Raw genomic sequence first — 11,487 nt, 5'->3', positions numbered from 1 at the left:
AAATCAAAAAAAAACTTTCAAACTTTATCCCAAAATTCATAAAATATCTAACATTTAACAGTCACTAAATTCATAAGAAAAAAATATTCTCACAAATTTTATAAAGCATTCAACAATCAAACATTATAACAAAATTCATGAAACATTCAAAATTCAAACCTACTCGCAAAATTCATAAAACATTTAACATTTAACAATATCACAAAATTCATTAAATATTGTCACAGAACTAATCATANTGGTGGGTTGCATTATCGATGCGTCGAAAAAAACACTATTATTAAAAATTGCATGCAAAATATCAAACATGATACACAAACTTATTTGACAAACCTTTCCCATTCTTTAATTGCACCTGTTTGAACATTTATGCTGCTTGTCCCCACAACATATTTGTTTAATGTTTTAAAAATACTGGATAATTAGTGAGCTAAGAAAGATAATTACTGATTGAGGGACAAGGATCAGCATCAAGAATTCCTGAATCCTGAGATAAGAGGATTCAAGGAAGATATACATGGAGAAACAGAAAACTCTGAAATAGTTAGACGACTTTTAGAACCAAGTTATAACTTTAAAAAGTACAGTGAGCATGAAACATATATATAGACCCATTTCACTACATTTGTGATTTAATATGTGTCAGGGAAAACAATTTTCTTTGCAACATCATATAAACTTCAGTTTTCTTTAATGCCGTCTTTCTATTTCATTGTTTTCTGGTTATCATACCAGGAATTAAGGATGCGACAAGTGTTCTCCAGTTATTGACAAGAATATAATTTAAATTCATCCAAGAAACAGAAATACATTTTCCATGCAAATCTAGGTAATTGTGTTCATTATACACTGATATAGCGTTGTTAGAAACGATTGTACAGAGTTTATACTGCTTAATTCCTTTTATTGATGACTAGCTTGGGAACCCAGCGTGAGCCAGGAAAGTCATAATTAGTCCCACCATTTACCCGCCCCCTGTCGTAAATTATAATTTTAGTTTTTTCCCCGTTAAAAGTGGACCCACTCAAGTTAGAGTCTCAAAACCAAGCTAAGAAAATTCCCGTGGGTCTCCCGAGTTCCCCAATCAATCTTTGAGGCAAATCGGTCAAGGGGTTTCTGAGTTATGATCGGACAATCAAACAAACAGACATACAGAGATTACAACTTTATATACATAGATTTCTCTGAGCTTTGAACTTCTTCTCTCTTTATCAGGTCATTATTTAAGCTATTTAGAGACTACATTCAAGGCAGAAGACATAATTTAAATATGGGATCGTCATTCGTTATACTTAGTTTCAAGTCGTCTTCACAGTCTGATCCTATATGGGTTACACTGTAGTGTATAATTATTATTTGAGTAACTCTTTTTATATATAACTCTTTTACGATAGAACGTTTTCTAACAGCTGGTAGCCTGGTAATTGCATGTAAAAAGGAGTAAAATAAGTTATCAACCTACTTGTCCTATCTGAGTAAAATTTGAAAAAATTATAATTGCTTGGACAGATATTATTATTTCCCATACTCCTCTAATTTCGAAGCACATCAGCAGTCTAGTATGAACCTATAAAGGGGACTTATTATCTACCGCTACATTCCTTACATCTTTAGTGATCATAATGAGATGAAAGGTTTCAGGGATTTCAGGACATGGTTTAAAACTAAATTGATACGTGCAGTCATTGGAAATTATATCTAAGACGTGAACGAACAAACAAACTTCAGACAAAAAACTTACAAGTTAAAAGTACATCTTCGGTGGTAGTATAAAAATTCCTCGAGAACCTTGAAATGTTGCACCCCCCCCCCCCCTTCCCACCCACAATTCTCTAACCAGCTTACGAGCTCTACCAGTAGTCTACCAGTAAACCGTCTATTTAACTGTACAGTAAACAGACTCGAATGAATGTCGTCTTAAATAATCGCAAATTTATTTAGAACAAGGTTCTACAATTTAGTATCAAACTGCATATACTATTTACTAAAACTAGACAAATATTGATAAATTTAAATAATAAAAAACCAAAGGAAAACATGTTTAAAATAAAACTAAAAGGTTGAAAGATTAAGCAGAAAACTAAAATCATGCTGCTAGTCAAATGCATTATTAATTTTGATTAATTCATATTTATCCTGAATTCTTGTTTTATTCTCTACGCATTCTCACAGCCATGATTGCATTGTAGATCTTGATTGCAGGTCCCAGTTTTATCCCCAGTAATTGGGTTATATCATTCTAAACAATATATATTCATCATTTAGTAGTTTAATCCCCATTATAGTTGGATTATATCATTCTAAACAATATATATTCGTCATTTAGCAGTTTAATCCCCATTATAGTTGGATTATATCATTCTAAACAATGTATATTCAATCCCCAGTATAGTTGGATTATATCATTCTAAACAATATATATTCATCATTTAGCAGTTTAATCCCCAGTATAGTTGGATTATATCATTCTAAACAATATATATTCGTCATTAGGTTTCGAGTATCTTGACCGTATAATGTATACTAATTTTAGGAAATTGTTATGTTTTTTAAGAAACATAACAATTTGTAATTTGGACCCCTTGTTATAAGGAGTGTGAGATGGGCAACAACTTTTAAATAACTTTCAAATTATTAAGGTTTTTAAACTACTTAAAAGGTTCCTCCAAAAGTTTTACATTTTTCTGAAATAATTGAATTAAACATCTACTTTTCTTCCACTAAATGTTAAATTTCAACAATTCGGGAATATATGCAAAAACTATCCAACAGTTTTGAAACGCTCGTTTTTAGGGTAGTTGTACCTCATATTTTCTTTTCGAATAAAGTTTATTGATCAGTTTTAAAATAGTGCAAGTGGAATAAAAAAAATTTGGACCGATCGGTTCAATCGTTTTGACGTTTATTGGATATAAACAAACAAACAAGAGTATATATATAGATGATCCTGACCTGCGTAAGCATAAGTAATGATTCTCCATCTAGTTCCTGCTCCCTTACTGACTCCTCTAGCTCTTCATAATCCAGGTTTGGTATACAATTCAGGAACTCAACCACCTAGATAATCATAATACACAACACACTGTACAGTATGTTAGCTACAGCTGGCCAAACGGCTGGACCAAATTGGCTGAATTTTATTTAGAAAACCCATGGTTATTGGTTACCCTGGGCAAAATATTGGCTAAAAAAAGGATTTTTTTTCTCAAAATCCTATTTTTTTCCGGTGTTTTTAAAATTTCAAGGGCAAAGCCGGGCCCTTCAGCTAGTATCTCTTAAATTAATACTTGAAGTGCACCTGATTTATATTCCAATGTTTTGCCTTGTTATAAGTTAGTTTACTGTTCTCTGTTCTACCCCCTAGCAGTATCTTACTATGTTCAGACCAGTTAGCAGCCAGAGTTCCTAAACAAATTTACATATATTTTAGTATTTCAGTATTATATGTGACCCCTCAGGAGGGGTCCAGAAAAACTAAGAGAGAACGGGATCTGTATTTTACTTAAAGAAACTATCGACCAATTTCAAACTGACCCCTAATTAAAAAGTTACAAGCTAGATTTTACACAGTACCTTTCTTCCTCCCCAGGCACTTATACAGGGGGAGGCAGTAGTCCTCTTGCCCCCCCTGAGCATCCAAAGGGGGGGGGAGCCCTGGGATTTATAGCCAAAGGTTAAAATCAGGAGTGGTGGGTAAGAAATGAGTTTGCCCCATCTTCAAAAGGGTGTTTTCCCCCTTAAAAAGTAGTTGAACATTTTCTTGGCGCTTTGTACCATTTATTCTAAAATTTTACCAAAGCATTTTCCTTTTATCTAAAATCTCCCTCCTCCTCCCCCCCCCACCCTATTTGATAAACAAATATAGCTATATGCATTATGCAAGTGTTTGACATGTCTTCCCGCCACCCTCATGAAGGTCAGGGGTATATTACATTAAGAGGTCTGAGGAGGGTTAAGGGAAAATATAAAGGATGGTGTACTAATGATAGTCTTCAGAAGACTACTCACTTCTCAGGATTTCAGAGAGTAATACAGAACTATACAGAGGGATACATGATATTATATAGTAATTGACTACAATGGATTACAAAAGGGACATGTTGTAGACTAAAAATAGAATAACAGCAGAAGTAGAAGTTCAAGGGGGGGGGGGACAAAAAAATTTTGCGCTTCGCACAATATCTTGCACCACCCTTGCTAAAATCCTATATACGCGCCAATCCCCCCCCCCATCCCGTGAGAAAAAAAAGGATTTCCCCAAAAAATAATCTATTTCTGGAGGTTTTTTAATATGTTATCCATAGTGCCACAGAAACCATTTGGATCCATACGAAATAAATTTGAATATAAATTGACTTTTGTTTTTAGAGAATAATTAGTACCTGTTGGTTCTGGTTGTGGAAGGTATCCTGGTTGCCAGACACTTCTTCTCACCCCTTCACTCCACTCCTCATAGAAAGGAGGAGGGGAAGGAGAAGGTTGCTCTTCGGTCTGAATCCCAACAGATATCAACTCCTTCTTGGTCGGCAGGAGGTTCGTGTCCTCTTGAAGTGGGTCCAGGGGTTCCTCCTTTATATCCAATTCATCCTTTGATAATTATACTAATTAAACTAATTCCAATTCCATAACCGTAATAAACCGTAATAAATGATGAACGATATCAAATATCCTTTTCTTTAAAAAAAACAGTTCAAATTTATTTTGGAAATTCCGGAATTCTGAAACTAAACATTTTGTATTAAAAGAAGTAAAATTTCTATGGCAGGGGGGGGGGGGAAGGAGGGCATTTACTTCAAATATAACTTAATTTTACCTGAACCGAGGACATATATCGAAAACCAATAAAAAACATTGTTTAGTAAACTGTAAAACGAAACTATATACCTTGAATTCATCTGAAGATCTTGAACTGTGTTGACTATTCTCTGTAGATGTACTTCGTTTAGCTCTCCGAGTTATTGAACCAGCAACGTCCACACTTAATGAATGAATCAATCAATCAATTAATCAATGAACATTTGTTACCAGTAACAAAGTTTTTTTATTTATTCTGCATTACTATAAGATTCGAACACGGGAAATTTTAATTCTACTTTAATTCTAATTCATTTCTTACTTCAATTCAATCTTCAATTCAATCTTCAATTCAATCTTCAATTCAATCTTCAATTCAATCTTCAATTCAATCTTCAATTCAATCTTCAATTCAATCTTCAATTCAATCTTCAATTCAATCTTCAATTCAATCTTCAATTCAATCTTCAATTCAATCTTCAATTCAATCTTCAATTCAATCTTCAATTCAATCTTCAATTCAATCTTCAATTCAATCTTCAATTCAATCTTCAATTCAATCTTCAATTCAATCTTCAATTCAATCTTCAATTCAATCTTCAATTCAATCTTCAATTCAATCTTCAATTCAATCTTCAATTCAATCTTCAATTCAATCTTCAATTCAATCTTCAATTCAATCTTCAATTCAATCTTCAATTCAATCTTCAATTCAATCTTCAATTCAATCTTCAATTCAATCTTCAATTCAATCTTCAATTCAATCTTCAATTCAATCTTCAATTCAATCTTCAATTCAATCTTCAATTCAATCTTCAATTCAATCTTCAATTCAATCTTCAATTCAATNTTCTATTCTATTTCTATTCTATTTCTATTCTATTTTGATTTTCTATTTCTATTCTATTTAATTCTATTATAAATTTTATTTTAAATATTCAATTTTTACCGAATTGTATCAACGGGAGAGTTACTTCCATCACTCAACCTTGAGACACTTCTCCCCTCTTCATCTGACCTCTTCTCCTCTGGTTCTCCCTCAGGATTATCCTCGTCAAAGAACTTTCTCTTCTTCCTTCTTCTGTTTCCTCGTCCTAGTGCTTCTCCGCTCTCTCCCTAGAAAAAAAATATAATTGTCTATCAGTTTATCAGGACTAGGAACTTAATGTACTCCCATTCAATGTTTTGATCAATCCAAAACTTGACCGTAACATGGGGTTTGATAAAAATTATGGTATAAATGATGATTAGACCTTAAATATAACAAATACAAAAACCTTTTTAACGTTTCGACAACGGAGTAGCTGCTGTTTCCTTGAAATGCAACGAGCCAAAGCATTCTTGCTTCTCATCGCGCTTACAGCTCCCGGAACGCCAGAATCGGCCAATGCATCGTATATTTCTTGATAAACTTCGGCAACAGAATACGTTGATCTTCTCGCAGCTGCATTGATAAATATTCTCTCCATTTGAACTGCAAACGTTTTATGACGTTCATTCGAATGATTGTGAAAACTGCGCACTTTAGTCACAATGTTCCGCTTTTCGTCAACGATAGCAAAGCAAGGGCATCCTTGGCGCCTTCTTATACATCTAAAATAACTGGTTCCGGATGAGTTCTGATCGAAATTATATTGATAATTGTCTTCGTCGAGAAGCATTCGATGCCCATGCGAAGTGTATTCCCATTTCACCTCCATCACTACGGTGAAATGAAATATTGCGGATTTAAAGAAATAAATTTGCGTATTTTCGAGTCTAATATTCAGAATTCAGCAAGGACATATGAAATAATTTCCAAGGTTAAAATTGGAACACAATAAGTTCATTTAAGTTAAAATTTTAAATCAATTAAAAGCAATAATAAAAATGAAGAATATTTGGTAAAATTTCGGACTGTAGGTATTTAATCCGTTGTTTTGTAAAATGAAAGACGACATTTATAGACAAAGTTGAGATTTTATCTTTTGAAAGCTTACATGGTAAGAAAAATTTATCTTCACTTAGACCAAAGGGAAAGGTTTTCAAGGGGATATTGCAAAGGAGAGATTTAGTGTTGCTATTAATATTATTTATTGTGGGTACAGATTGGCCGATAGTTTATTCGACGTCGCTTTTTTATTGGAACAATTTTTAAAAAATTTTGTTTCAGCCCAAAGAGCACGTTTAATAATTAGATATGTTTAAGGTTTTAAAATGTATTTATTGACGATATTATTAGTTAAACTTTATTTCGGTACCCATCAGCTTAGCTTACGAAGATTATACATTGGGCGATTGAGTTTGAGTGAAAAAGTATTAAACAGCTGAATTATTGTCGTCCTCGCTCGTTCTTTAGATTGAAACCCCCTGAATACCAAATCCTCAGGGATATTTCTAGTTTGCAGACGACAATATTCCACTGCTTTTTAGTTATCACGTAAGGGCCTAAGAGGCTCTAGAAAAAGCCCAAACCAACTTGCCCGGTCAAATAGATAAACATCAAGATAAGAATTACCTTTATCAACTGAAGTCTATATTCTTCACTGCGTTCTCTGTCAGCTCCCTGCAAATTGATAAAAATATAAATTCATTCAACATTTTTTTTTAACTGCATTGTGTCTAGTTCAACTGATTCTACCTACCTCTACCATATCAGACAAGGATCGAAAAAACATGTTTAAAGATATTTCCTACCTGTAATCTATCGGAGACATGACTATTTATCTCCAGGTTTTGGGGTGAGTAAGGACACGCAGAGACGCTGTGATGACCTGTGTACCGGGAACCCTAAAATCAATCAATCAATCAACCAATTCAATCAATCAATCAATCAATCAACCAATCAACCAAATCAAACAATCAATCAATTTTTGTTTAATCTTAAACTTGATTTTTCTTGGTAACACTAAAAAATATTGATTTAATAACAATAGTTATAAGAAAAAAATATCTGACCTTGATATGACCAATCCCGCGGCAACCTGGAGTCTCACAACTTCCTCTCTCCCGCCAGTGTTTAACTTCCTGCAATTTAAACTTACGTAAAAGACAGAGTAAATATTTGCTAAGCTTTGTGTTAAAATTAAAGATAACAAGATAAAGTACCCCCGACCCCGCGCCCTTGAAGTTTTCAGATGTCCCTCAGAGTTCATATTTTTGCAAATATCTTCCATAAGTTATTACAAAAAAAAAAAATTACAAACCTGGATACATAATTCTTTACAAAATCAAATTCAGAAAAAAAAAACAAATTAACCTGTGGAGTGAGAGGAGGCATCAAGGGATGTCCTGTTTTGGCCGCCCAGCCACAAGGATGGATATCTGTACTATCATCGTCAACCCAGTGGTTCATTTCGTCCGGCCACCCGTCATAGTGTACCTCAAACTGACGACCCTGTATTTAAAACAAGATTCAATGGATACCATGAGCATTAATATCCAAGTATATCTATGTATGTGTATTGTAAATCCACTTACCTTACTTGCTTCTATACTGGATACCCTCTAGGACTATATATATCCACCTACCTCTTCTATACTGGAAATCATGAGTATCGTTGGAATATATCCACCTACCTCTCATATACTGGATACCCTGAGTATCTTAGGAAGTTAGGATTATATATATCCACCTACCTCAAATATACTGGATACCCTGAGTATCTTAGGAAGTTAGGATTATATATATATCCACCTACCTCAAATATACTGGATACCATGAGTATCCTATGACTTTATCCATCTACCTCTAATATACTGGATAACCTGAGTATCAAAGAAATTAGGATTATATATATCCCCCTACCTCAAATATACTGGATACCATGAGTACCCTAAGACTATATCCACCTACCTAAAATATACTGGATACCATGAGTATCCTAGGACTATGTCCACCACCTCTAATATACTGGATACTCCGAGTATCCTAGGACTATATCCATCTACCTCTAATATACTGGATACCCTGAGTGAGTATCCTGGGATTATATATATCCAGTGATCCACCTACCTCTAATATACTAGATACCCAGAGTATCTTAGGAAGTTAGGATTATATATATCCACCTACCTCAAATATACTGAATACCATGAGTATCATAGGACTATATCCACCTACCTCTAATATACTGGAGACCCTGAGTATCTTAGGACTATAAATATCCACCTACCTATAATGCTACTATACTGAGTATCTTAGGATTATATATATCCACTTACCCCTAATATACTGGATACTCTGCGTAAGTTTCTAAGGATTATATATATCCACCTACCTCTACTGCTGCTATACTGGATACCCTGAGTATCTTAGGATTATATATATCGACGGCTTCTAACCGGAAACCCTCCTGGAAATCTGTTTCATCTCTCGATGATCCTGGACTCCTAAAATAAAAAAAAATATTTTTTTTAGATTTTGTAGTTTTTGATAAGCATTTTTAAACCAACGAAAAAGGCGATAAAAACTAACCTAAATGCTCAAGTCTTTAATTTAGTAGTAGTATAAACAAGTAACCCAAAACGGTTTGTAAATGAATAAATCAACCTGAATGTCAATACAGAAACTGGTTTGTAAATGAATAAATTAACCTGAATGCCTATGCAGAAACTGGTTTGTAAATGAATAAGTTAACTTGAATGCCTATGCAGAAACTGGTTAGTAAATGAATAAATTAACCTGAATGCCTATGCAGAAACTGGTTTGTAAATAAATAAATTAACCTGAATGCCTGTGCAGAAACTAGTTTGTAAATGAAAAAATTAACCTGAATGCCAATACAGGAACCGGTTTGGAAATGAATAGTTATTAACCTGAATACCCATGCAGAAAATATTTGGAAGTTAATAAACTGACCTGAATGCCCATGCTGGAACCGGTTTAGATTTTGTTAAATTTAGATATTCGGGCCAAGAAAATGCTGACGGATGATTGCCCTGAAATTATAAATATATTAGCCTGGAAAACCAGATTTGCATTGAAAGTAGACTTTCCCTTTAGAAGTCAACAAACTCAACTAAATTATTAAACCAAGCTAAGAACATTTCCGAGGTTCTTCCTAGTTTCCAAATCAAAATTTTAGACAAATTGGTTCAGGAGTTCCATTTCTTTTCTCTCTAGTGAAAAACCACAAATCAAACCAAACCAAACCTGACCCAACCAACAAACAAACCTTAGGTGGATTAAGTTGTTTTCTGTTAGCTGCACACCAACCAACAGGCTTGACATTCATACTGCTAGGTTTAGTCCAGTAATCGTAATCTATCTCCCAACCATCAAAATGTAGAAGAATACGACCCTAAAGAAAAATCTTTTAAATAGACTGTCGTTAAATTTCAAGTGGCACTCCATTTAAAAGGGGCATGCTAAGAAGTATGAAATAAAAGGGAGATACAACTGACGCGGCCCGCCCTACCATATGATTATAAATGCTTTACAGACGGTATTTCATTTGTATAAGAAATATTCAGAATAGGTTATTGTTTACGCGGTAATTGTACATCAGAAAAATATTTCTTGTACAAATTTTGTACCGGTCTGCATTGCATGTATAATCATATGGTAGGGCGGGCCGCGTCGGTTGTATCTCCTTTCTATTTCTTACTCCTTGGGGCATACCCAATTTAAAGGAAACATTGAACACCGTATCTGATAAATATTGAAGAAGAAGTGGTCGTTTTCCTAGCTAGAAAATGTTTAATTCTGAATTTTAGCTAAATTGTTTCTGAGCAAAAAAATCACAAGTTACTTTACAAGAAAACCCACAGAAGAAAATATACAAATTTCAAACAAAAACATGGATAGCTCATTTACTTTTGATCAAACAGATTGTTTAAGGATACCGTAGTCAATCTGACATGAACTTCAATATAAAGAGGATCGAACTCGCATCATTTTTAACTTTATCAATTTATTTAATTTTTAATTTTTTATGAAACAAATTATTTGATACATGTATTTATTATTTAATGTAAAATGCAGATAATCATTTTTCCAATCTTCTTGTTTCCTGGCTGTCCTGTTTTGCTCATTCAATTAGCTGCATACCCCCGCCCCCCCAGGAGGGTTAATATGCAGTTTCGAGAGCTGATCAGGCAATTTGTAGTATTTCAATATCAGCTCTTGAGTTTCTATATTTATTCCAGTTGTTTTTGATATCGGCCATCTATGCAGGTTTATTGCTGACATTGCTGTAACGAGAACTTCCCTTTGTCAGCTGCATTACATGTATCAGTGTCTTGCAGTAATTTAGAAAGAAATTAAAAGACCTCCTAGCCTTAACTGCATTCGGCTAGGTTCAAGGTGATTTAGATGTACCCCCTAGGAAAGGAACACCCAATGAAACCAATGATGATCTCTCTCAGAAAGTTTTGATTAAGATTCCACAGCAAAGCAGTTTCTGAGTTCCACAATATCTGCTCGTGAAGTAGGATAAGGTTGGAATTTAGGAGGTAGGCGGATGAGGATGGGGGTGTAAGGGTAACAGGTATGAGAAATACCATAGTCCTCACTTTTAACGTGTATTCCCACGTGGACAGATTTTTTAAAGAAAAAATAACCCGCTAAGCATGCTGTCCCATCGCTTTAAAACACGGGGAGTGTGTCTTTTGCCTATCATTGTCAGAGGTCTGCCATGAGTAATCCAGTTTCCATTGTGAGGAGGGTGAAAAACCAGTTTATGGTATTTGATTTAAAGTCTATTGAAGGCT

General features: G+C 34.2%; 1 protein-coding gene across 1 annotated transcript in view; it reads right to left on the bottom strand.

The window, feature by feature from the left end:
* Positions 1-1,917: 1,917 nt before the first annotated feature.
* LOC111709672 (lethal(3)malignant brain tumor-like protein 3) overlaps positions 1,918-11,487 on the bottom strand; it is a 25,145-nt gene continuing 15,575 nt past the window's right edge. Inside the window, exons 5-17 of the mRNA XM_023483496.1 lie at positions 9,951-10,076; positions 9,635-9,714; positions 9,054-9,165; positions 8,033-8,170; positions 7,732-7,800; positions 7,471-7,563; positions 7,292-7,339; positions 5,744-5,910; positions 4,885-4,978; positions 4,383-4,587; positions 3,299-3,405; positions 2,953-3,057; positions 1,918-2,239 (exon numbers count right to left, since the gene is read on the bottom strand). Of these exons, the coding sequence (XP_023339264.1) occupies positions 2,150-2,239; positions 2,953-3,057; positions 3,299-3,405; positions 4,383-4,587; positions 4,885-4,978; positions 5,744-5,910; positions 7,292-7,339; positions 7,471-7,563; positions 7,732-7,800; positions 8,033-8,170; positions 9,054-9,165; positions 9,635-9,714; positions 9,951-10,076 (1,434 nt within the window). The 3' untranslated portion in view covers positions 1,918-2,149. The remainder of the gene's footprint in view (positions 2,240-2,952; positions 3,058-3,298; positions 3,406-4,382; positions 4,588-4,884; positions 4,979-5,743; positions 5,911-7,291; positions 7,340-7,470; positions 7,564-7,731; positions 7,801-8,032; positions 8,171-9,053; positions 9,166-9,634; positions 9,715-9,950; positions 10,077-11,487) is intronic.

Source organism: Eurytemora carolleeae, unplaced genomic scaffold, assembly GCF_000591075.1.
Source record: "Eurytemora carolleeae unplaced genomic scaffold, Eaff_2.0 scaffold662, whole genome shotgun sequence".
NCBI classification, from domain to species: domain Eukaryota; kingdom Metazoa; phylum Arthropoda; class Copepoda; order Calanoida; family Temoridae; genus Eurytemora; species Eurytemora carolleeae.
Note: the sequence above shows the minus strand (reverse complement) of the source record. Positions and strands in the feature narration are given on the sequence as shown.